The 27,714-nt window shown below is 44.7% G+C and overlaps 1 protein-coding gene across 2 annotated transcripts in view; it reads right to left on the bottom strand.

Moving 5' to 3' along the window:
- LOC147626210 (DEAD-box ATP-dependent RNA helicase 38-like) overlaps positions 1-16,195 on the bottom strand; it is a 51,845-nt gene extending 35,650 nt beyond the window's left edge. For both annotated transcript variants that reach the window (XM_086816355.1, XM_086816356.1), the window contains exon 1: positions 15,656-16,195. In XM_086816355.1, coding sequence (XP_086672481.1) covers positions 15,656-15,928 — 273 coding nt within the window. In that variant the 5' untranslated portion in view covers positions 15,929-16,195. The remainder of the gene's footprint in view (positions 1-15,655) is intronic.
- Positions 16,196-27,714: the final 11,519 nt, after the last annotated feature.

Here is a 27,714-nt window from a genome sequence, read left to right as displayed (position 1 = left end):
CCACAGTTGCCACAGCCTCCCCAGCTCCTCCAGCCCCGCCTACTACCTCAAATGCAGTTCAACTTTTACCTTCCATGCATCCTATGCCATCCGTGGTATTTGATGCTAAGCAGGAGGGTGAGAGCGATGCTGCTCAGAAGAGCCTTATCCGAGCTTATGGCGCTGCCCAGGGCCGACAGTTTGTAGTCCTTTTCGATATGGGTAGTTCTGAAGACGCCATCTCTCCCCAGTTGGCTAATAAATTGAACTGCACTTTAGTCCCATATCATTTGGATGTGGACGGGTTTACACCTGGTCTTCGCACCCACATTTCCCAGAAGGCACAGCAGTCTGCCTTTGAAGTTCAGAAGGCCTCATTTCAACGAGATTTCATCGTCTCCCCTCTGTTAGGGTGTGACATGATCTTAGGAATTCAGTGGTTCCGTCAGTATGAGCCTATTCCCAATTGGGGGCAGGACACTTTTACTATTTGTAAAGGTTTTCCTGAGCCTGTCATGATTCGTGGGGATAGAAGCATTCTTGGTATCCCATTGATTTCACATCTCCAGGCCAGACGAGCTATCCGCAAGGGAGCAGAAGGAGCACTCCTTTATGTTCGTGCTCAAACAGCCCCTCCCTCATTAGTAGCATCCCTTACATCGTCAGTCCCTCAGTTAGCAGACCTCCTATCCAGACACCAGGACATTATGCTTAGGGACGATCTCCCACCCAGTCTCCCACCCTCTCGCCTTGAGGACCATCACATTGATTTGGTCTCTGGATCAGACCCTCCTAGCAGGTTTCCCTATCGTCTTTCCAAGACTTTAGAGGGCGAGTTGGAAAAGCAGTTATCTGAGCTTCTCCGAGCCGGATTCATTCGGCCTTCTTCCTCCCCATTTGCTGCACCTATCCTATTTGTCCAAAAGAAGGACAAGTCTGCACGCCTTTGTGTAGACTACAGGGCATTAAACAAACTCACTATCAAGAACAAGTTTCCTATGCCCAGGATAGAGTACATTTTGGAGCGTTTAGACGGTGCTAAGTTTTTCACTAAGATCGATCTCAAGAGTGGTTACCATCAGGTCCGCATTTTTGAAGCTGACATTCCAAAAACAGCTTTCAGGACAGAGCGTGGTCACTACGAGTTCGTAGTCATGCCTTTTGGGCTTACAAATGCACCCGCAACGTTCAATAAGATGATGTCTAGGATTTTCGCAGTCCACATTGGGAAGTGTGTTTTCATATTCCTTGATGACATACTAGTCTTCTCAGCCACTGCGGAGCAGCATGAGAAAGATGTGGAGAAAGTCTTGCAACTTTTGCGAGATAATCAGCTCTACATAAATGCCAAAAAGTCTATCTTTGGTGTTAAAGAAGTTCAGTATTTGGGCTACATCATCGGTTCCGATGGGATTAGACTGGACCCATCAAAGGTTTAGGAGATCTTAGATTGGGATATTCCTAAGACAGCCCAAGAAATCCGTTCATTCGTAGGTCTTTGTCAGCCTATAGCACACATGTCCATCAGTTTTCCAACCTTGCAGCACCTCTTACCGACTTGCTCAAGGGGGTGAAGACTCGCAAGCAGAAAGTCTTAGTTACAGGTAAGGCACTTGATGCATTCCGTGCACTCCAGAAAGCTGCCTCTAAAGCACCTGTATTAAAGTTAGCATCATGGGACGAACCTTTCGAGGTCATCACCGATGCCAGCAATGTAGCCATAGGTGCAGTCCTCCAGCAGGACAATAGACCCGTGGCTTATTACAGCAGAAAGTTGGATGTCGCCGAAAAGAATTATTCGGTATATGACAAAGAGCTTTTGGGTGTGATCACAGCGCTCAAACATTGGAAGCCTTTTCTTTATGGACAGGCTTTCACAGTGAAAACAGACCACCCAGCACTTAAGTGGCTTCAGACTATGCCAAGTGCCCAATGGAGTGATCGACAGGCCAGGTGGAGTCAAATCTTCCAACAGTTTGGAGATATGATTGAATACATCCCTGGTAAGCATAACCCAGTAGCAGATGCTCTCAGTCGAAAGTCCAGCATCCAGGCAGTCCAAGAAGCTACCATTCTCGAAATCACGGGGAAGGACTTGGATAGTATGAAAGACCAATATGTCGACTCCCCTGAGTTTGGTACTCAGTATAGTTTGGCCCTCACTTCTGAGCCTGGCCACTATTCAGTACAGAACGGTTGGTTGTTCTACAAGAACCGTCTCTGTGTTACTCAAGAAAAGCGTTCTGCTCTTCTCCACGATGCCCATGACTCCTTAGTTGGAGGACATAGGGGTATCAACAGTACCCTCGAGAAATTAGAACGGTCCTTTTATTGGCCAAAGATGAGGCGTGATGTCTATGCACATGTACAAGCCTGTAAGATTTGTCAAAAAGTCAAGGTTCCCCATACAAAGAAGGCAGGTTTACTTCAACCTTTGCCTATCCCCGACGGACCTTTCATCGACATATCTATGGACTTTGTAGGGCCTCTACCAGCATCCACTGGATCCCGTAACACTCAGTGTTTTACCATTGTGGATCGCTTTAGTAAGTTCTGCATGCTCATCCCATGCAAGCATACGGCCACAGCCGAGGACGTAGCCCGTCTGTTTCTCAAGCATTGGTGTCCAATTTGTGGTTTGCCTAGCACCATAACATCAGACAGAGATTCCAAGTTTACCTCGCATTTCTGGAGGGCATTATTTGAAAACTTTGGAACTAAGTTGCAGTTGTCTAGTGCATTCCATCCCCAGACAGATGGCCAGACAGAAATTTATAATCAGTTGGCCTTTGATGTCCTCAAGTCATATTGTCATGACCAGCAGTCCAAATGGGAGCACTATCTTCCGTTGGTCCAAGCTATCTTGAACGACACTCATTCATCCAGTGTCGGACGGACTCCATATGAAGCAGCCTTTGGTCGCCGTTTTTCTTCTCTTTTGACGAGAATGGTGTCTCCATCTTTAGAGGCTAATAAAACCACGGAAGCATTTTCCGAGATCATTGAGTCAGTCAAAGACCGCTTGACCAAAGCTCAGGAAGCATATAGCAAACAGGCAAATAAATCTAGACGAGATGTCCACTTCAAGGAAGGGGATTGGGTCTATTTGCGTATCATGAAGCAGAGATTGAAACAAGTGGGCAAACGTTGTCCCAAGCTTTCATTCCGTAGTTTTGGCCCTTTTCCAATAGTTAAGAAGATAAGTGATGTCTCAATGAAGTTAAAGTTGCCTGCCAGTTGGACAATGCATGATGTTTTCCATGTTTCTTGGCTAAAACCATATGTTGGTCCAGAAGTGTTTGATGTTTCAGATGAACAGCAGCCAGACGTGGTAGACGAGGCAGAAGTTATTGAGCCTGAGCAGATCCTTCTTCATCGATGGAAGCATGGTTCCGGTCAACGGATTCGTCAGTTCTATACGAAATTCCGAGATCGAGGTACCCACGAAGCCGTATGGCTCGACGAGGAGTTCTTCCAGGAGTACCCCCAGTTATTGGCGGACTACTTGGAAGCCATGAACCTGCCGCCAAGCTAATCAGGAGGGAATGTCACATGCACTCTGCACTCAGTGCATGGTGACAAGATGGCTCATCATCAGAAGTGCAGCATTTGTACAGTTTTAGAACCCAGCAGGATGATATTTGTCGTACGCCATGACCCCATTGTACATCCTCAGTCCAGGATAAGTCAGGCACGAGCTACGTAGGTCATTCCTCAGCCTTAGCGGGTCAGTCAGTCAGTTAAGTCCCTTAACCCACTTGGAGAGAATCATTCATGCATGTAGAGTCAGTAGAAGCCTTAGGGTTTGCATCAGAAAGCACTCTGCATCTTGCATAATATGCATACATATGCCTGTGCATCATTTAGAACATCCCCAAAGCCTTAGGGAATTTACTGGGATTTATCTTGTATTTTTCCCATATTTATTAGTATTTATTTATCATTATTTGCATTATTGGGCATTTATAAATATTAATTTTATTTAATGACCAACCTCCAGTTAGTATAAATAGGCTTGCCTAGAGCCTCTTTTGCTCATTCAGTCTTCATTGTGCTAAGAGCTCTCCTCTCTCTTGCTTTCAGCCCAAGACTAATCCAGCCCTAGTGCCCATAAGCTTTCTTCTCCAGCCCTTGAGATCCGTAGCTTCAGCCCAGCCCTAGGTGCTTGCATTCAGCCCTGATTCAGCCTCAGTTCAGGCCCAGATTCAGCATACCCCTCAGCTCAGTTCCACGCCAGAAATCAGTAGTTGGCAGCCTGCAGATACCTGCGTTTTGGTGCAGCCGTACAGCAGTCCATCTGCGTTTTGCTCCAGCCGTACAGCAGCAGCACTGCAGTCCTCTGTTGCTCATGCGTTTCAGTCCACAGCCCTCTCTAGTCCTCAGCGTTCCTGTCCACAGCAGATTCCAGCCCTGAAGCAACAGTTTACAGCAGTTTCCAGCCCTGAAACAGTTGTTTGCATCAGTGTCCAGCATTCTGTGCATCATCAACACATTCAGCAGTCATCTGGTGAAGGTAACACAGCATTCATATGTGTTTTCAGCATTCTAACAGTGTGTAGAACAGTCCACCTTCTTCTTCTTTGAGCCTCAGGTGTGCAGCCCTTCCTCATGCCCTTGGGAGGAGTGCATAGGCTCGAGATCAAGTCATCGAGGTGTTTCTACAACAGTGTACAGATCAGCCGCTCTCCGATCCTCCGAGATCTTGCGTTTGGCTTATCTACAGTCCAAAGTCATTCTCTCTAAAGTAATAAAGCAAGTACTATCTCGTTATCGGGATAGGGGGCCCTTCAGTGGGTAATTCGGACCCCATCTGGTGTACAGTTCTCATATCTCTCTCTCATCTCTTTAAAGTTTGAAGTAAATGAAATGGATTGCTAAACTCACGAAACTCAGGATACAGAAGACGGTGTGAGCATATTGTGTGACAGGATCAACCAATACAAAGACTTCCGCTGCATATCACATATGCACACTGGGCTTTGATACATTCGCATTATCACGCTTCTTCCTATTTGGGCATGCATTTGCAATATGCTCAGTGCTACCACAAGTAAAGCATTTTCCCTCACTCATATACTGTTTTTTCTGCTCCGCAATGAGACCATAGTCTTTCACTTGGAAGGAATGCTTCTTGGTAGACTTATTTTCAGCCTTTGGACCATTTTTATCTTGATTTTGGTCCTTTTAAGGTGACTATTTTAATTTTGCATGTTTTGGACAACCCTCTCTTTGCCCTAGAATGAAGGTTTAGCCTTATTGGATCAATTCCAATTGCTCAATGGCAGTGGTGGCTCCGATTAGTTGCTGTAAGGTGTGGCCAAGATACATTTGTAGTCCTGCTTTGTACACCAGTTGTAATCCCAATTGAGACGACCTCTTCCTTTCCACCTCTGGAACATTGCATAAATGGAGACACCTCCAAAAGCACTTTCCAAAACTTCTGCACATATACATTTACCGTTCTCCCTTCATTTTGCTTCACCCAATCCAACTTCTTTGTTATCTCATTTAATGCATTAGGAGACAAGAACTGGCCATAGAACCTCTCCTTGAACTCTTCCCATGATCTAACAGGATTCGGTGAGAGCTTCTCTATAAGCCACCAATGAGCAACAGTACCTTTCATGAACATGCTTACATGCCGAATCATGGATTTTTGAGTGAAATCCTCATCACTACAAGCAATATAAAATTGGGCATGGATTTTTGAGTGAAATCCTCATCACTACAAGCAATATAAAATTGGGCATGCATCATATTCCCCATGATATGTATCAAACTTCACAGATTTGTCTCCAGCTTTGAAGTCACAAGACTTTGATGCATTAGCCTGCATCTCATACATGTTTTCCTACATGTTTACAGCCTTTGCGGGTGGAATTATTTTAGGAACAAAAGGTAATGCATTAGATATAGATACATGTGCCCTGTAACCATGAGGCATGGCTGGCCCCTCAACTTCTCCCTCACGAGCACATTCGAGGTGTCACATGCACTCTGCACTCAATGCATGGTGACAAGATGGCTCATCATCAGAAGTGCAACAGTTGTACAGTTTTAGAACCCAATAGGATGATAATTGTCGTACGCCGTGACCCCATTGTACATCCTCAGTCCAGGATAAGTCAGGCACGAGATACGTAGGTCATTCCTCAGCCTTAGCGGGTCAGTCAGTCAGTCAAGTCCCTTAACCCACTTGGAGAGAATCATTCATGCATGTAGAGTCAGTAGAAGCCTTAGGGTTTGCATCAGAAAGCACTCTGCATCCTGCATAATATGCATGCATATGCCTGTGCATCATTTAGAACATCCCAAAAGCCTTAGGGAATTTACTAGGATTTATCTGGTATTTTTTCCATATTTAATAGTATTTATTTAGCATTATTTGCATTATTGGGCATTTATAAATATAAACTTTATTAAATGACCAACCTCCAGTTAGTATAAATAGGCTTGCATAGAGCTTAGTTTCTCATTCAATCTTCATTGTGCTAAGAGCTCTCCTCCTCAGCCCTAGGAGTATCCTTGCCTTCAGCCCTAGACTAATCCAGCCCTTGGAGCTCATAAGCTTGCTTCTCCAGCCCCTTGAGAACCCCTTGCTTCAGTCAGCCCTAGGCGCCTGCTATCAGCCTCAAATCAGCCTTGATTCAGTCCACTACAGTCTCTAATTCAGCATACTGTCAAGCCTCAGTTCAACGCCAGCAATCAGCTTGCAGCCAGCCTGCGTTTTCTGTCCAGCAACAGTACATTCATGCGTTTCAGTCCAGCAACAGAGTACCTCTGCGTTTCTGTCCAGCAGTCCTAGAACCTCTGCGTTTCAGTCCATCAGCATCTCTACAGGTCTGCGTTTCTGTCCACAGCAGTTTCCAGCCCTGAATCAACAGTTTGCAGCAGTTTCCAGCCCTGAATCTGCAGTTTGCATCAGCATCCAGCCTTCTGTGCATCATCCAGACATGCAGCAGTCATCTGGTGAAGGTAACACAACATTCATAAGTGTTTTCAGCATTCTAACATAGTGTAGAACAGTCCACCTTCTTCTTCTCCTCTCAGCCTTAGGTGTGCAGCCCTTCCTCTTGCCCTTGGGAAGAGTGCATAGGCTCGAGATCAGGTCATCGAGGTGTTTCTACAGCAGTGTACAGATCAGCCACTCTCCGATCCTCCGAGATCTTGCGTTTGGCTTATCTACAGTCCACAGTCATTCTCTCTAAAGAAATAAAGCAATTACTATCTCGTTATCGGGATAGGGGGCCCTTCAGTGGGTAATTCGGGACCCAATCTGGTGTATAGTTCTCATCTATCTCTCTCTCATCTCTTTAAAGTTTGAAGTATTGAAATGGATTGCTAAACTCACGAAACTCAGGATACAGAAGACGGTGTGAGCATTTGTGTGACAGGATCTTCCAATACAAAGACTTCCGCTGCATATCACACGAGGACATGAGTAGCATGATAGATACGTGGAATATCTGCACCAACAGAAAATTGCAGCCCATGTTGCATGTGTTGTGCATGCACATTTTCAGCCGGCAGTGGCATTTGACATACATTTCGACCACTGCCATAAGGTAAACCTAAATGGCATGAAGTTGCCGATGGTTTCTCTCTAATAGCATGAGGATTCATCCTCTTAGACATATGTTCTTGTTTAACCACCTGTGGGGACATAGGCATCCTCGGTACGAGCCAAGTATGCACGTGCTGCATCCCTCGGTTGCATGTGCAACTCTTGAGCATGATACATAAAAGATTCAGCTTTCTTGGCCGTCAAATGATCATGTACCAATGGATCCTGGCGGTAGAGCTTCAATTCTTCTTGTTGTGCATAAAGAAGAGCTTGCATACGAGTAAGTTCATCCCTTAAGGCTATGGACTCTTCTTCTTGCATTTTCTCTTTACCACAGGACATGTTCCTCTTCCCCAATATACATAATACACCACATGAGTTTGCTCTTCTTGTAAAGCATTGAAAGCATGCATTTCATTGTCCCCGCCTCTTGTGTTTGTCACAAACGGGTGCATGGTTATACAGAATTTAATACTGAAATCACAAGATTTATTATCCTTTGATCACTGCCATATCCCACATACATAGCCATAACAATTGATTATACAATGTGGAAGTACTAAAAAGAAATGATACTGCACTAGGGACCAGAAGATAGGCTGGTCCCTCCTCCCCCCTTTGAAGGATATGTATTGCCTTAAGGGAGTAAGAATTTTACAAGTACATAAAACGGGTGGATTGGCCCAGCCATACACCACCATTTCTTCCAAAATGATTGAACATGAAAACAACTTACAAAAACTATATTTGTCCACAAGTAGCCCAGCTACAAGCTAGCAATATGGTGCCCAACACCCTTCACTAAGATTACCTAGCAATCTCGATTTCTGCAAATGTAGCTTAACTTCAATGAGATCAACCATCTAGTGGTTGAAAATCAACCTTAGGAAAATGCCCAACACTTCCCAAGGGTTCTCCCACATAGAACTTGTAGCAACCGGAGACGAGATGATTCTTCCACAGCTTCAATCTTTAGAATTTGTCTTCTTCTTCTTCTTCTAACTTGAATAGAGACTTTCAATTCTGAAAATCAGAATTCAGCTAGCTTCTAAGTGTTTTGGAGAGGTAAAAACACTATGGTATGGCTGGAAAAATACTCTACAATAATTGTATTAGATAGAGCAATAAACAAAGGCCAAGAAGTACTTTTGAATGAGGCTGGAAATCTGAATTTATAGAGTTCTATTCAGCCTAGAAGGAGGCACCTACAAGAAGAGGAGTGGAGGTTATTGCTCATGAAACGATGTGGTAGGGAGAGGTTTGTGCAAGACTTTTGGATCAAAGAATGGCTATTAGCAAAGTAGCAACTCGTGTACCTAAAAGAGGAGGAAAAGTTTACTTTTTATCTTTTTCTTTTGAGTCAACTAGCATAACTGAGCTTGCATGATTTACTTTTAAGTAAAGTAACCTTGCATGGCACACTTTTAGGTGCATGAAAACTGAGCTTGCATGATTTACTTTTAAGTAAAGTAACCTTGCATGGCACACTTTTAGGTGCATGAAAAGATGAAGCATTGCATGATACATCATGTAGCTGAAAAAGCTTGCATGTTGCATGCATGGGGATTTCTGGCCATGCATGAGGATTTCTGGCCATGCATGTCGCATGTATGGGGGTTTTTAACTATGCATGTCACATGCATGAGGGTTTCTGACCATGCATGTCGCATGCATGGAGGTTTCTCATCATGGAGAAGAAGTTTATCGACCATACTTAGCTAGACTGTCATGCATGCATGCATGCATAGCGATAGAAAACCCGCATAAGAGTGGGCTGCCTTCAAAATGTGAATTATTCCTGTACAAATCCATCAATACAAGTTAATTGAAGATAGGTTATGCAACATACTAACCCATGGGTGCAATCCAGGCGTCCCCAGATCCATGAGCTTCTCATGCAATAAAATACAAGCAACGTCCAAGCAAACAAAACAATACACGCAAATAAAAATAAGCCACGCACACAAATGTATGCATTTAAACACATATTTTGGAAGAAACCCCATCTATTTATATGTACTTGATATTCACAAGGGCTATGGTATTTGGCTCTCCAAGATCCATCAAATATCCACGGCATTATGTATTGCATAATATCCAAGGCATTATGTATTGCATTTGGTTCTCCAAGATCCATCAAATGCTTAACATGCTTCTATGCAATAGTGGACTTGTTACCAATAAAGATGTGACATATTTGTCTCCAAAGGTCCTGTAACAACTCTTGAGAAGGAGTCATGTGCCTAGAAGCACCACTCCCGAGTATCCCCAAACAAACCGCCTCCCTGCTCAAAGAAGACGAAGCTCCAATGTCCATAATCTCCAAGTGCACAAAAGTTGGAGTCTGTGCGGCTGCAGCTGAGAAATCTGCGCCTTTCTCAATGCTCCGCTGAGGACATTTCCTCCAATAATGACCCTTCAGGCCACAATGGTTACACTTTGCCCTTATTGTTGTTGTTGTTGTGGTCTTTCGACCATTGGCCAGTCAAAGCCATAGAACCTCTGCCCTGTGGAGGGTTCAGAAACCGCTCCTCCTGGTCCAAAACCATCGGCACAAGCTCCTCCCAAATAATGGTGCTAAGCCTCACACTAGTAATCAAAGAAGAATAAAAAGTTAAGTACTGTGGGGATAGATGAGACAGCAGGGTGATGGCCATGTCCTCTGATGATATCTCCTTCCCAACCGGTGAAGAGCCTGGAGTTTGTTGATGTGCTCTTGCTTCATCGAAGACTTTGCAGGATTCATCACTTGCATCTGCACTTCCAAGGAAATTCTCTTCATGGGTGATACCCAATTGTACAAAGAGGCCAAGTGCTGCCAAATCCCTGGAGCCAACATCATGTGTTTGATATGATTGATCACTTGGGGTATGGAATTGAGGAAGATGAAAGAACGCACACGGGCATTGACACAATCCCACAACTGTGCCTAGGCCTCCCGCTCTTTCTTAGTTGACAGTGAAAGTTCCTCCTCCTCCAAATCTGGCCTTGGAACTCCAAATATGATGAAATCAACCAAATCATAAGACTCCAAATCAAACTCCATCATCACCTTCCAGTTGCCATAGTGGTTCCCATCCACCTATCGGTCCACCAGGAACATCAGGAGGGTGGGGATCTTCACATGTTTCTCTACCATCTCGGGGGGGTTCACGTGGTCTTGTGAAGGGAGGGAGGGTGGGAAAATTTTTTGAATAGGCTGCACTTGCTTGCAAAGTGGCTGTCCAGCAGTGACACCCGCCTTCTATCCGCTTCTCCACGTCCCGAATACTCTCCAATCAGCACCAAGAACAGCAGTCCCGCAAGCTCTCACCGTCTCCAAAGCTTCAAACCACCTAGAGCTCTGATACCATGTCGGAATGAACTGCAAAAATGAGACTGAACACAGAGCAGAAAACGCCGAAGTGATGCACAAGAGATAAGTGCTGGAAACTTTGCTATATAGACTAGATATCCGATACAACTCGGTGGCGGGGGGGGGGGGGGCGGGGATATTTTGATGAAGTGGTATATATATGGCATGGGGCTGTCAGAATACGCAACGGAGATGATGACCAGATCTGGGAACACGAGCAAAAACGCAGGCAGAAAAACAGCACAAGAGAGAGAGAGATGTAGGCGTGTAGCTCTGCTCTGATATACACAAGAAGATCCCGAATATGATACAAATAAGGTATGGGGGCTGGGGGCCTATTTATATGCCCCCAGGCAGGCAGTCGGCCTGCTGAAGAGGCCTCCACGACTGCAACAACAGTCAGCCAGCAGCAGCAGATCAAGCCCACGACTATACATCCAGTCGGCCAGCATAACAGAGGTCCACGACTGTTGTCCAGGCAGTCGGCCAGCTACTGATCCTCCAGCCGCCTCAGGGCTGCCTCCCAAGCCTCAGAAAAATGGGAAAAATAGGGGAAAAATGCGGGGAGTGAGGAAAAATGATAAAACACCTGATAAGGGCGGGCACACCCACAACAAAGGCCCTGGTGTATACAACTGGACAGGAGATGACTTCTAACACCCCCTCTCAGCTCCTGGCTGTGAAACCAACCACAGGGAGCTGGGGTGCCGCCCGAGCAAGTCCTGAGAGAGCGACTTCGTGAAGAGGTCCACCGTACTGTCCTCCGTCGAACAGAACTCTAGCAAGATGTCATCAGCAACGATCTGTTCACGAACAAAGTGCCTCTGGATGACCATGGGTTCCTCCAGTGGAAGCCCAAACCTGCAATGTAACCTCCTGCTGCTCCGTAAAACTGCTCCTGGGCCATAAGTAGATCTCCTCGTGTCCGGATCTCCTCCCCAAACCGAGTCACTCCAACCGTGGAGTCGGACTCCATCCAACAATCCCCCTCCTGTGTACGAGAGTCCCTGATCCTTCGCATGCCGCAGAAACCACAGGAAACGCAATCCTGCCTCCCAAAGAGTCATCCGCAACCATGAGCTCAACTGCCTCATCAGGAAGCTCCCGTCCAATCTGGTGTCCATCAACCAGATCAATGAACCATACAGCTTCTGAGTCAAAGAGACATCACACTGCTCACAAGGATCAACACCTGCACAAACAAGTCCTGGAAACCTGATGAAACCTGTCAACCACCCCCTCTGAATCCGGAACCACAAAGCCTGGAGAAACCACCTCCTTCTGCAAGTAAGCACCTGTCACCTGCCTGGCTTTCCGAAAGGTCCCCGTGGAAAGAACATCCTCATCTACTGGAGGTTCTATGTCCCGAACACTACGAGACATCAGAGCATAAGTGACCTGTTCAGCTTCCTCTGACTGACGAACACAAGAACTACCAACATCAGTACTCGAAAGTTCCTGCCAACTGCTGCCATCTACTGGTAAGCTATCCACCATCTGGTCCCGGAAAGCCTGTACCTGCAGCGTATCCACACTTGAGTAGCCATTACCAGACTGCCACTCATCACAATCCTGAGGACCTGGGAGAGAGAATGCTGAAAGCCTGTAAACTCCATTCTCCACTCCGCCTTCCCAAACCACTTGGCCTGTTGCTTTGTCTCGGAGAGCAACAAAATGCTCATCAAACTCCACCCGTACGCCAGTCTTGCAAACCTGATGCACTGACAACAGATGAAAACCAAGTGTCGGAACATACAACACCTGGGAGGAATGCTTCCCCCCTCTGCCATCGGGAACTATCTCCAGCCTGCCCTCACTGTGAACTGGGATAGTGGACGTATCCCCAGTAAGAATATGACCAAAACACCTGCAGAGATCCTGTAAACCGGAACGGGAAGGAGTCATGTGCCTGGAAGCACCACTATCGAGAATCCACTCCCGAGTATCCGTTGCAGAGAGTCCTCCAATCTCCTCCCTGCCTGAAGAAAATGAAGCATCGGTGTCCATCACCTCCAGATGCACAAAAGCCGGAGTCTTCATGATTGCTGCTGAGGAGTCTTCACCCTTCTCGGTCTTCCGCTTGGGACACTGCCTCCAGTAGTGGCCTTTCTCGCCACAATCATTACAGGTCCTCTCTGCCTTCAGTTTCTCGCGGTCAGCGTCGGACTTCTTCTCAGAAGACTTCTCCGATGAAGCCTTCCCTTTGCCCGAGTTACGGCCTTTCGACCGTTGGCCAGTAAAGGCCTCCGAACCTCCACCCTGAGGAGGGTTCGTGAATCGTTCCTCCTGGTCCAGGACCATGGGCACAAGCTCCTCCCACGTGATGGTGCTGAGCCTGCCACTGGTAATCAAAGAGGAGTAAAATGCTGAGTACGAAGAGGGCAAATGTGACAGCAACGTGATGGCCATGTCCTCTGACGATATCTCCTTCCCAGCCTAAAGAACTTCCTGCTGAAGAGCCTGCAGCTTGTTAATATGCTCCCGCATCGTCGACGACTTTGCAGGGCTCATAACCCGCATCTGTACTTCCAAGGAAATCCTCTTCATGGGCGATACCCTGTTGTAAAGTGAGGCCAAATGCTGCCATATACCTCGGGCCAGCGTCATATGCTTTACATGATTGATTACCTGCAGTGTGCAGTTGAGGAAAATAAACGAACGGACCCTGGCGTTGACACGATCCCACATCTGTGTCTGGGCCTCCCGGTCCTTTCGGGTTGATGGTAACTCCCCTTCCTCAACTTCCGGCCGTGGAACCCCAACAATGACGAAATCGGCGAGGTCGTAGGACTCCAGAACAGATTCCATCATCACCTTCCATATGTCGTAGTTGCCCCCGTCCAACTGACGGTCCACCGGGAACGTGGGGAGTGTCGGAATCTTCACATGTCTCTCGGCCATCTCAAACAGATCTGCCATAGCGGGGATGTACTCTGAAAAGGGTGGGTGGGTGGGAACAAAGAAGAACTAAAACCTGCAAGTGGCTGTCCAGCAAATCAGCCCACCTTCCTCTTGCACCTTCTCTTCCCGATCAGCCCAAAACAGTCCACCAATCAGCCACAAAACAGTCCCCCTCTTGCTCACACAAATCCCAAGACCTATCTAGAGCCTAGGACTCTGATACCATGTTAGAATACGCAGCGGAGATGATGACCAGATCCGGGAACACAAGAGCAAAAACGCAGGCAGAAAAACAGCACAAGAGAGAGAGAGATGTAGGCGTGTAACTCTGCTCTGATATACACAAGAAGATCCCGAATATGATACAAATAAGGTATGGGGGCTCGGGGCCTATTTATATGCCCCCAGGTAGGCAATCGGCCTACTGAAGAGGCCTCCACGACTGCAACAACAGTCAGCCAGCAGCAGATCAAGCCCACGACTGCATACATCCAGTCGGCCAGCATAACAGAGGTCCACGACTGTTGTCCAGGCAGTCGGCCAGCTACTGATCCTCCAGCCGCCTCACGGCTGCCTCCCAAGCCTCAGAAAATTGGGAAAAATAGGGGAAAAATGCGGGGAGTGAGGAAAAATGATAAAACACCTAATAAGGGCGGGCACACCCACAACAAAGGCCCTGGTGTATACAACTGGACAGGAGATGACTTCTAACAGGGGCTGCCAGTCGGCCAGTGCAAAACAGGCCGACAGCCCCTCTGTGGGCCCCACGACCAGCGAGCCCTGGTCAGCCTGCACCAGGCCTAGTTGGCCAACAAAGAATGGTCGGCCATCATGCAATCGGGCCCCTCCTAGCCAGCAACCTCCTACGGCCGACCAGAGAAAAAATACAGCCCCCCTCACCACCTACAAAACTAGGAATGGACAATGGAGAAAAATGGAGAAAACTGTAGAAACCTCACACGGGCGGGCACACCCACATCACTGGCCCTCACTCCCTACAGTGTAATATGGTACAGACAGGATATGACCGCTAACAAAGGTGGCTTATGTGCCGCTGGAATTTCCTGGGACCACAGTTTTGGAAGCCCATGAAGGGTTAGTTTGAGCTTATGAGTATGAGGACCCTCGCGGGAGTTATATGTTTGTTTGGGAAGCAATTGGTGGACTGTTTTCAGAGCATTATGTGCAGTTTTGGCTCTTATGAAAGTGTTATGCTCTCAAGAACATGCGGGAAATCTTGCTCTTGGGTCTATATGGCCTATGTGGGTGGGGATGATTTGTAATATGGTGGGCCCATGGACATGTACATATTAGGTTAGGGGATGGACCTATGCCCAAAAGTTGGGCATGGACAAGAATTAGTGATGGTGTGAAATGAGCCCAAGGTATAAAAGGCTAAGGTTTTAGGTAATATTCTTGGATGCTAATAATTATTGAACCTTGGAGCTACTAGCTCATAGCTATGGAGGTACTCCCTTTATGAGTGCATGTATTATGAGTGCAACTGGTGGTACTCCAATTGAGTGCATCTTTCACTGGAAGAATGCTAGAGACTCGAGCATCATCCTCAAAAGACTCCAGATTATCTCAAAATAAACGCGCACATGCACACACATGCATAAATGTAATCACACTTGTACGCACGTGCACACACACATAATAAATACATAAAAACACACATACACATACATGTGATTTCTATGACGTTTTTAAAATTTTCAGGGAAAAGATAAAGATATATGTTTAGTAATTTCTGTAGTTTCTGTGATTTATCAAAATCCAGAAAAAAGCAATAAAATAAAAAATTCTCCTAAAAGATTAATAAAAGAATCTGTGATTTGTGAGGCAGGGCATACAGTTTTGATCTGCGAGGGCTCTGCAGATTCCACTTCCTCGTTGAGCTTGTCGGATATCAGGGACATCTGCGGCGTATCAACGTCATCTGCTGCTGAGGCATCAGAGACGGACAGGGAGTTCAGCTCTGCGGCAGCCTTGCTCGCAATTCCATCGACATCTCCGTCGCCTTCTCCGACACCTACTCCGGCAGCAGCCTCTACTTCGGTTGTCTCAGAAGCCGATCCACCATCGGTTGATATTTCGACTCCCTCGGCCTCTACTGTCGACGCCATAGCCGAAATCCTACCCACGGATGGACGAGACTTTCTGTCTGATGAAAGAAAAATTCGTTTTGCTAGATTTTCCGGTTAGTGAAGGAATGCTGATGTAGCCGAAAAGGAGAAAAGCGATGAGGATGCTAGTCTAACTGAACGCGATTACAAAACTGATGAAGATGCTGTACTACAGAGCTTTCAGTGACTTCGACCTCACGCGACTAAAGTATAAGGGCGTCAACTATGGCCTATCTCTAGTTCAAATGCAACTTGCCATCGTAACACTCTTAATTAAAAATTAATGTTGAGTTATAGATTGTGATGACATGGAGGAAGAAGAGATGAGATTTTTAAAATGCTACTGAAATATATCCCCTCACTTTTTTTGTCTATTAATTAATTAAAATTAAAACGAGCAAAGAAGAGAGGATCGACCTTAGGGCATATTTAAATATAGCCTTCACAGCTAGGTCTCTGACCACCCATGTCTGCCCAAATTGTGCAAGCACATGCAAGCTTTCCAGAAACTATTGAGACAGAGTGGGTGTAGGGAGCCCTGCATTACCTTCAACGATGCATGAGTGATGGGCTAAAGGAGATGACCAAGCTACAATCTATTTCATTAAGGAAAAGGACGCTGCCTGCTGCAAATGGTGATAAGCCAATAGGAACCCCTGCAAGAGCAGTTGCGCAGGAGAAGAATGGAAGCAGGTCGACTAGATGAAATACAGAAACAGATCCAGGAGCTCCAGCAAGCCAATAAATAAATGAAGAAGATGATGGCCAAGAAAGACCAAGAGACCGTACAAATGCATGAGGAGTTGGAGAGGGCCATTGAAAACCAAGCTAGAACGAAAGGACAAGTCACCCTTATCCGAGAAGAGCACATCAAAATCATAAGAAACCTCCAGGACAAGGCTGATAGAGATAAAGTGGAGCTAGTAAAGGCAAAAGCCAGATTGGCAATTTTGGATACAGAAGAATTCCCAGAAGTGTACAAGCTAGACATGGAGAGAATGGAGCAATGGGAAGGTCATGCAATGGATGACCTTACGGAGGTGTGGGGAGCTTATATGGAAAAGTTAATAGCAGCAATGCAATCCTCCACACCTCCCCACCAAGTCAAGAGGTGGAAATCCGAACGAAGGGTCTAGAAATTCTAAGGAAAACGAGTAGCTGAGGTAAGAAATCGAAGCCTGGAAAAAGAGATTTGTAGTTTTGAAAGGAGAAGGGAAAAAGTCGATCACGCAACCCAAAGGGAAGGGGAAGGAGATAGTTCTATGGATTGGATCAACGATGGATCTCATCCTCGAGAATGAATTAAAGGAGCATGTGTGGGCAGCCGTGAAGAAATTGGAAGAAAAGGCAAACGATGAGGCCACTCTCAGAGTTCAAATAGAAGAACTGGAGGTGCTAATTGAAGAATTCAAAGAACAAAAAAAATAAACTACATTCTAGTTGTTGCTGTTGCAAGCTGGCGGTGGAGGTAGCCTCCTGCCTGTGCTACTCCAGCCTTTGGGTTAATATTGACTTGCCTACATCGGCCAAGTCCTCCTAGCTGACAACTGTTTCCCATTTCCATTGCCCCACTGGCCCCCTCCTTGGCAATCTTTCCCTTTTTGTTGTTGCCAGTCTTTTTCTTGCCAAATTCAAATGTTCTCTTTTTCCCTAGTCTCAAAGATGCCTAGTTGTGAGGCTTTTTCCCCTATTCAAAAGTTGTCTGGTCCTAAGGCTTTTCTGGTGCATTCTCCTTGGGGCCTTCCTCATCTTTTTTAGCTCTTGGTTGTGCCTTCCCTTTAAATGGAGCATCCAAGTATGAGCATCCAAGTATGAGCCAATCTTCATTTTGGTATTGGGCTTGGTGAGCTTCCCTATATATTCTTTAAGATTGTGATATAGAACTTCAGCCCAGGCCACTCTCGTTTTAGTCAGTGGCGTTTACCATCCCAAAGGTTTTTTTGGACATGCAATACGATTTGTGAGTGAGATTTATCATCTTCACCACAAAGCGCATCTACTTCTGCCTATTTTCATTTGTTGTGCCTCTTATTTTATATTCCTTGGCTCTTCCCTCCAACGGGTCGAATTTCTTGATCAAGTCATTGTCCTCCACTGGCTTGATTTCCACTTCTCCCTCAGCCCCGGGCAAGTTGAACACCTTGCCCACATATAGAGGACTGAATTCCTTCTTCTCTCCTGAGGGTACCGTGATGACATTCGATTTTTTGGAGCTACTCCCCGGCTCTAAAATCACGCTGGAGCTCCTCCCAATGCAACTTTGCGAATTGCTTCAGTCCCATCCTCTCCAGCCATTCAACATGCTTATCTATCTCCTTGTATAGGGTGGACGAGAGATACTAGAATTCCACCATCGTGTAAGACATGAGATAGCTAGGGTTGAGAGACATAAGGTAAGGGTGATAGAGTGTATTGGAAGTGCAGCACAGCAGGCAGAGAGTTTTTGCACAATAGAGACATGCAAGTCATGCCTTAATAAAGAAAATGATGTGATTTCCAGCCGTTGTCATGGTGCACGTCTTCCTTGGTGCAGCCATAATTGCTTGATATTGTTGAAATATACAAGTGAATGGGTGTGTGCGGGAACAAGCCCTTAGCAAGAGGCTGTAAAAGAGAATCTGTAAATGAGTGAGAAGCAGTGAAAAGGTGAGAGGTATCTACTAGGAGAGACTAAAGGGTAGCATGAGAAGATTTAGGATGTGTGGAGATACTCTGGGAAAAGTGAAGAGGCGGAGAGAATCAAGCAAAAGAGGTGGAGTGATCAAGGAGAGATCAGTGGGATAAGATTCTTGGCATCTTATGGATGTAAACTCTATAAATTGAGGCATTGGCCTAATGAGAATTTGCTGGTTTTTGAGTATCCATGCCTACATTAAGCTATCAGTTAATTGCTCACGAATCTCTTCTTAATCATCGTCTAATCTCTTTGTTAATGATGTTGATTCTTGCATTTGATCCACCATAGCTCATCACTTTGCTTGCATTTTAACATGGTATCGGAGCCTAGTCCAATTTATGAGCTTATTATCTTGCTAATTACCTTATTAATTAAGATTAAGAGATAATCATTTTTAAGCCTTTTTCAACCATTCTTTGCACCCCCAGCTGGTGGAGGAGCTCCCTCTCCCTCCAGCCTTAACAATAGGCTTCAACCTTCTAACCACACCTAGCTACACTCCCCAAGCTTCAGCCCATCGCATCAAATCGCCAAACCGCTGCCGAGACTGCTCCTCGAAATCGTGAATTCGTTGGCGCCTATTTCTGGAAGAAATTTGCAGATCTACTCCTCCACAGAAGCAATTGGTCTAATTCCTCTTGGCCCTAGGGGTTTTCAAGGGTGCTCTACATGCTGGTGATGTTAGATTTGTGAAATTCCTCAAGGAGGTGGCATCAAGCTCTGCATCAAATCTGCAAGTGACTTTGGTAAAACAGAGATTAAGCATTCAATTTTTGGTCAAATCTTTTGTTTCTTAGCTTGATCCTCTACTAGACTAACTGCTATTGATGCCTTTGAAAGGAGTTGAGCTCATTTGAACTCTAAGGCCCCAAATCTGGCCTCCCCGCACACTCTGTTTTTTGCACACAAAAGAAGGGATTATTTTGCTAATCAATAATTAATTAGCACTAATCATTGTATTTTGGTGCAATTGAGGGTTCAAATTTACCATTGGGTATCTGATACAGATCCCTATCACTTCAGATTACAATTCAGAGATGGTTTGATACTCCAACCATTCAGTACAGATTTGTTACCCTTGGCTTTATGTAATTTTTGGTGAATTTATGCTGATAAATCTGTTGTAATCATCACCTAAACACCAGATTGAGTTGTAAAAGGGTAGACACTGCCCTTCAATCTTGAATTGGATCAAGAGGTAAGACCCCCTTCACATCATCATGAGCACGGCACAAGAGATAGCTAAATTTAATGGGGAGCAGTTTTATACATGGCAAACAAAAACCATGTATTTGCTCACGAGGAAAAATCTATGGGGGCTAGTTGAGGGAAGAGATGAATGCCCAGAGGTGAGTGGGGAAAATGAGTGGAAGAGCAGGAATAAGAAAGCATTAGGACTCATCACACTCAGTTTAAATGATGAAATCATTCACCACATCACATGGATACAATGGGCAAAAGATGCATGGGATGAAGAAATGGGTGGACTCAACAGCTGGAGAGGAAAAAGCATTCTTCACCTAAGGAGGATTCTCACGAGGACAAGGACGAGGAAGAGGCAGAGGAGGAGGAAGGACCTTCACTTGCCACAACTGTGGGAAGCCAGGACACATGGTAAGAGACTGCTACAGCAAACCCAGTGGAGAAGGAACGACATCGGCAAACTTCATGGAGACTCCTAAGGAAGTGGAGTCAGATCATCTTTTCTGAGAGAGAGAGAGAGAGAGAGAGAGAGAGAGAGAGAGAGAGAGAGAGAGAAACCCCACAACCTAATGTAACCTGCCCCAACAAAGTAAAACCACCTCTGAGCCACCGATGATGTAGGCCATGTGGTAGATGTATGTGTTAGCACTTTAGTCAAGGTCACGGGCACTTGTAGTAAGCCTTGGACACATAGAGAGAGAGAGACTGTGTCAAGGACTATGAGTTTAGGGACTTGAGGCACTGGTCATTCACGGGCTACCAAGTAAGAGGGAAACTTGGTATAGGGTCCAAGTGTGCTGGTCCAAGTGTGCTAGGATTATTCACTTGAGGGGAGGTGTTGAAATATACAAGTGAATGGGTGTGTGCGGGAACAAGCCCTTAGCAAGAGGCTATAAAAAGAGAATCTGTAAATGAGTGAGAAGCAGTGAAAAGGTGAGAGGTATCTACTGGGAGAGAATCTGTAAATGAGTGAGAAGCAGTGAAAAGGTGAGAGGTATCTACTGGGAGAGAATAAAGGGTAGCATGAGAAGATTTAGGATGTGTGGAGATATTTTGGGAAAAGTGAAGAGGTGGAGAGAATCAAGCAAAAGAGGTGGAGTGAATCAAGGAGAGATCAGTGGGATTAGATGCTTGGCATCTTATGGATGTAAACTCTATAAATTGAGGCCTTGGCCTAATGAGAATTTGCTGGTTTTTGAGTATCCATGCCTACATTAAGCTATCAGTTAATTGCTCACTAATCTCTTCTTAATTATCATCTAATCTCTTTGTTAATGATGTTGATTCTTGTATTTGATCCACCATAGCTCATCACTTTTCTTGCATTTTAGCAGATATCTCCAAGATTCTCCCTAATTCTTTTCAAATTCTATCCATGAGTGCCTACTGCATGGGTTGCGAGGTCATTGGCCGGGTTGAGGAGGGGTGAAAGTGATGTGACGCATCTCCCTTTCCATACATGCATCCTTTTTTAGGGTTCACGTTCCCCTTTTCTTGACAATTTTGAATGGGCCTGTCCATCTCATCTTCATCTTTCCTGGGTGAGGTCCCATTCTTGACGAGAATAGCAGGGCTACGTCTCCTTCTTCGAAGATCTTGAACTTTGTGTTTCTGTCCACTTGGAGCTTTCTCCTCTTTTATACAATCTCGGCCATCCACACACTATGCAGTCTCCTTTCATCCAGACGAAGGAGTTGCTCAATTCTATTCACTTTTGACTCTTCCGGAGAGAGTCTTTCTGCCACAGCTATCTTGAGGCTTTGAGCAAGGAACTCCATGGGCATTACTGCTTCTAGCCCATACACTATGTTGAATGGCATAAGTCCCATTGCACTCTTGTAAGATGTTCTAAATGCCCATAATGTTGAATGCAGCTTTGTGCCCTAATCTATCCTATTTTCATTTATTGTCTTGTGACCGGAATTCCTTTTAGGATTCTATTGGTGGATTCTACATGACCATTTGATTTTTGCGGGTAGTAGACTGTTAATTTCTTATGTATGATCATATGTTGCTCCATCAGCTTCTTAATCACTTCATTGAGGAAGTGGCTTCCTTGATCTCGCTGATTATCTCTATTGGGCATCCAAATCTTGTAATGGTAGTTTTGTACATAAACTTTGCTACTGACGATGCCTTATAGTCCTTTAGAGCCTTAGCTTCTACCCATTTCGTGCAGTAATCTATAGTCACCAGGATGTATCTATTTCTTGTTCTCTGAGGTGCTGGCTTGAATAGGCCTATAAAGTCCATACCCCGTTTTTGGAATGACTCAAGTGGCAATATCGGGGTGTGAGGCATTTTGTCTGCATCACTTGGCTGGCCTAGCCTCTGGCACATGATGTCACACTCCTTTATGAACTTGTGTGCATCTTTCAATGCCGTCGGCCACACCATAATCTTGCATGGAACACTTTTTTCCACGTGACTTCTCCAAAAAAGTGCCCTCCACTTATCCCTTAATGTGATTCTGCCACTAGCACAGCTTGTTGTTCATGCTCAGGGATGCATCTTCTTAGGATCTGGTCAATGCCCATCTTGTAAAGTTGGCCTACCATCACCATAAACAACTTGCTTTGAAGAGACAGCTTTTTTCTTTGATCTCTGGACATATACTCCGGAAAGGACAAGTTGGAGAGAAACTACAGCATCTCATTATACCAGCTGGGTCTCTCTCCATCTATGATGATAAAGAGCTCAACATCTCCATAGTCATCTTCCACCCCTTATGGATTTTCTCCTAACTCTAATCTAGATAGGAAATCTGATGTGTGCTTATTTCCTGGGGTGTACTTGATATAGTGAACTCAAACTCTTGTAACATTAGCATCCATCTGGCTAATTTCCCTACCAGGTACAAGAGTGCTTTATGGTCTACATGAAATTCACACACATTACCTAATGTATGAATTTCTTGATCGAGTAGATCATCCCAAATGATTCATTTTCTATGGTGGAGTAGTTCCTTTCTGGCTTTGACAGGCTTTTGCTTGCATAGTAAACTGGTTGGAACCAGCCCTCTTGTGACTCCTGCACCAAAGCACTTCCAATGGCAAAATCAAAAGCATCTACGACGAATACGTGGAACACCATATCAAAATTTGGTTCTTGAAGAATTGGTGCCGACGACAGTATCCGCTTCAAATTTCGGAATGCCTCCTGACAGGATCTATCCAAGGAATTTGGCAGTTCTTTGGTGTTCTTGGGTGGCTGTAGTTTTACAATAATCTCGACCTTGGTTGGATCTACTAGTCCTTCTACAGATACTATGTGCCCCACAATAGAGATATGCTTGTGATAGCAAAGACGCACTTGGCTAGATTGAGGCTCAATCTAGCTTTTCTGCACTTCTCCAAGCACATCATGAGGTGCTTTATGTGGTCTTCTTTCTTTGTAAACACACTAAAATCATCCATGAAGGCCCTCATGAACGTGTTTAAATATTCGTAGAATATTTCTTGATGAACCATCCTTTAGAATGTGGCTGGAGCATTCTTCAGCCCAAAAGTCATCACAGTGGAGGCAAAGGCCTCCCGTTTGTTTTCTCCTTATCCTCCAGAGCCATCCGCACACCTGGTTATACCCACCATTGAACCCATCCAGAAATGAGTATGTCTCATGTCCTGCAACCGCATCCAGTATGTAGAGAATCTATGAATGGTAGTGGGAATGAGTATGTCTCATGTCCTGCAATTGCATCTAGTAGAGAATCTATGAATGGTAGTAAGAATGGATTCGATATTGTGGAGGCAATCGGTTTACGGTAGTCCATATAGACTCTGAGCTTCCCGTTCTTCTTCGAGACAATGACTATGGGTGATAGCCGTTCTACTCTATTAATTGGATAGATGAACCCCACTCTTAATAGCTTATCAATCTCCTCTTTAACCTGTTTGGCATAGTTAGGGTTCTTTCTATACCTACTTTTCTTGATAAGAATTACATCCTCCTTTAGGTTGATCTTGTGCTGGTAAAATCTAGGATCAATTCCTTTCATTTCAAAGTATTTCCATGTGAACACGTCCTTATAGGGTTTCAACAGCTCCAAGATCTTCCTTTCAATTCCTGATTAAATTTTACGCTGACTCCAACTGTTCTAGGCTCTTAATCATCTCCCAAGTTTACTTCCTCAAGCTTATCAAACTGGACCTTGATGTTCCACCTCCTCAGTTGGTCTTCTTCCTACTTGAGAGCAACCATGGCCTTCTCATGCTCGACATGTGTTTCTGCTATACTATTCTGAGTGGCTTCTTTATCTTTCTTTGTACTTTCTTCATTTAGAGACTTCTGGATTGTATCTCTGTATACAATCCGCTTAATGTCCACCTCAAAGAGTGACAACAAATCTAGATTTTCTTTCAGGATCTGCTCTCCCTCATCATCTTCTACCCCTTCCAAGTAATTTAGACCTTCTGCATCATGCAATGGTCGAGTGGCTAGATTTAACTTTTCTTTCCCTGTTTTGGCAACCGAGATACATACCTTCTTTTTCCCACGCTGGATTGTAATCCTTTCCGTATCCCAGTTGTGTTTGATTCTTCCACTTCTGAGCCACGGTCTTCCCAACAGCATGGGATATGCACCCGCTATCTCAGTCATCTTCAGGACTATGAACACAACAGTAAATATGCATCCTGCCGCCTCTATTTGTTCTCCCCTAATGAGTCAAACTAGTCGGACTCCTCTCTGGTTAGCCATTTGGATCTAGAACGGAGTAGGCTGCGTATCTATGATTCCTAGCTTTTTGGCTCGGCTGTCTGATATTATATTTACTCACGATCCTCCATCCAAAATGGCCCTTGACACTGTCTCCCCTCTGATCTTTATGGTCACCTCTGGAATGGATATGTCATAGTCTTGGATTGTTTCCACATTCCTACACTCTGCAGAGCCGTATTTCCTATTTCTTGTGTAGGCATCTATGCTAATCTTTCACTTGGCACTATGGCCTGGAGTAGCTTTTACTTGTAATTGGGAACTAGATTCAGCATTTGATCCAATGTGATGTTTAGCTTCATCTTGGTGAGATCCTTCCATAGGTCATATTCCTTCATGTGGGGAAGCTGCTTTTCTCCTTGTCAGTTGAGCATACTCTAGCCTCTGTACACACTTCCTTCTCCCTCCTTTGCTTCTCTTTCTTTTTCCTAACCTTCCCTTGTCAATTTTCCTATCCGGACTTGCTCTGGATTTTTTTCCATTTCCTTTTTCGTGACACTTCCACTATCTGGGATGTAATGGGCTCAAGTTGGCAATTCATCATCCTTTCTTCAGTCATTTTATCATTGCATAGCGGCTTCTTGCTTACTGCAATTTCTTCCCTCTTCTTGACCAGGCTTGTCCTGTTCGGATCCACGTTAGCATGCTCACTTCGGAGCGAGCTTTCCTGCATTGTCTGCACCATCCCTTGTGCACTCTGCACCAACTTGGTGATTTTCTCTCGGACTTTCTGCTGCCCTGTCCACTATTCCAGCTTTTGCTTTTGTTCCGGCTCGAAATTCTTGTCTGTCATCATCTTGACAAGTCCTTGGGCGATCTTGTCACATTTCTTGTTGTTTTCCTATCCGTTGGTCCACTTTTACCATATTCACTGCTGCATTAGTTCCTGTTGGGTTTGGCTCTCTTTGCAACCTTGCCTCTTGCAGTTCCTCCTGATGGTATTATAATATGGGGCGGCCATTTTTTCTATGCCATGGGGCATTGCAGTAGAAGCATATCATCCCAACTCCCCTCTGCTCAAATTTTCCACCTCCTCTTCCCCATGTGGCGACTTGGTTAATAGCTGAACTTGTCGTCGTCGCTAATGTTGCTATTGCCTTTCCACCACTTAGACTCCTGTTCTTAGTGTTGTAAAAACATGTGTCAGTGGTGTGGTTGCTCTTAGTGCAAGTAGTGTATGAATGTTGCTTGATTTTCATCTAGCACTCTTCCTTTATATGACCTTGGTTGTTACACCTTATGCACTAGACCTCGTGTCTTAGTCCGAATCATGTGTGTCCTCCGGTAAGCTTGGCTAGGGCAGCTTTCAGTTCTCCTTGTACATCCACTGCCCGCTTCCTGCCTTTCTTCTTCCAGGGCTTTTGCTTTGCGGTATCCAACTCCTAATTGGAATCTGATTTAAGATGTCTTCTCCAAAATCTGATTTGGAAGTTTCCTCCTCCTCCTTTCTTTTATCCTTCTTTTTCTTCTTGGGGTCTTTACTTGTTTGCTTCAAGATCCACTTAGAATTCGATTTGGAAGTTTCTTCCTCCTCCTTCTTTCTTTTATCCTTCTTTTTCTTCTTGGGGTCTTTGCTGGTTAGCTTCAAGATCCCCTCAGCTTTGGTGAGGGTCTCGAAATCATACGAGGTCACCATCATCTGGACATTTTCCCTCACACTTAACATGGAATGGATGTACAATAGACAGAACTATGGAGAGCAGAGTAGAGAAAAGTTAGAGACTAATCGCTGTAATATTATTCAGTATTGGCTTAAACAATACAATGCAGTACATTGGCAAAAGCTCAACTCATCAACTCTATACTTAACTATCCCTTTAGTTCCTTTTCCTCTAATCCACACATATTCGAATAATCCCACTTTGCTGCTTACATCCATCCGGGTACTACCCGTTTCCAAGAAACCGTTACAAGTTTGTTACAAAAACAAGAAGGCTCGAACCATAATAGTTTGTTACACAATGGGATGGTATGGGCGGCGACCTGGGCAGAGATCAAACAGGTCGGTTAATAGTTTGTTACACAATGGGATGGTATGGGCGGTGACCTGGGCAGAGATCAAACAGGTTGGTTGGTTGTCAACACTCTCTCGAAGACCCTCACTCATAGAAACCCTTAGATTGCACTCTCTACAAAGAGAAGGTATGTTACACATTCTCTTAGTGTCTTATAAGACGGTGTTGAGACACTCCATTTGGGCCTCTCTCTTATAGCCCTTGCACTCATTTCTATATCAAAACAAAATCCTTACACAGAAGGGGTCTCTCTCTCTCTCTCTCTCTCTCTCTCTCTCTCTCTCTATATATATATATATATATATATATATATATATATATATATATATATATATATATATTGAAGAGAACAAAGAGGGGGATGCATCTCTCTCTCTCTCTCTCTCTCTCTCTCTCTCTCTCACACACACACACACACACACACACACACACACACACACACATGGTGCAAGAGAAAGGGTCTCCCATGGTGTTCTCTCTCTCTCTCTCTCTCTCTCTCTCTCTCTCTCTCTCTCTCTCTCTCTCTCTCTCTTTGAGTGTGCAATGACAACCCTACTCTCTCTCTCTCTCTCTCTCTCTCTCTCTCTCTCTCTTTGAGTGTGCAATGACAACCCTACGTCCACCACATGTAGAATACCGGAAATGTAACTAAACTTAGGATTAGTGAAATAAAGGTTTAGATTAGTAATGATATTTTTCATGAAAATAAGACATTTAAAAATGGATTCTAAAGGTGTAATCTTGACATGAAGTGTCTAAGATGACCATAAGTAATATATGGAACCCAGTTAAGCTTACTTAATCTTAACATAAAGTGTCATCTAAGATGACCATAAGTAATATATGGCACCCAATCAAGCCCAATTAAGTCCAATTAAGAGCCACTGCATTGTTTGCATACCTCAATACTCTTATACACATGCTATCATAAGCTTTGCTTTCTTTATGTTTTCTTCTTTGTAAATTGTGTTGCCATCTTTGCTTTTCTTTGTGCTTTTCTTCTTTGTAAAATGTCATCTTCTTCATACTCTACCATTGCCATCAAAGGTTATGGGCCACACCTATTTCATTATTTACACCTAACTTTGTCGTTCACAACACTTGCAATATTTTCTTTTACATACACTATCCGTTCTTTTTGCTCACCTTTTGCAACAGCAACAAAAATGGCAACC

This window comes from Cibotium barometz, chromosome 22 (assembly GCF_041138505.1).
Source record: "Cibotium barometz isolate CiBa-2024 chromosome 22, ASM4113850v1, whole genome shotgun sequence".
Lineage (NCBI taxonomy): Eukaryota > Viridiplantae > Streptophyta > Polypodiopsida > Cyatheales > Cibotiaceae > Cibotium > Cibotium barometz.
Note: the sequence above shows the minus strand (reverse complement) of the source record. Positions and strands in the feature narration are given on the sequence as shown.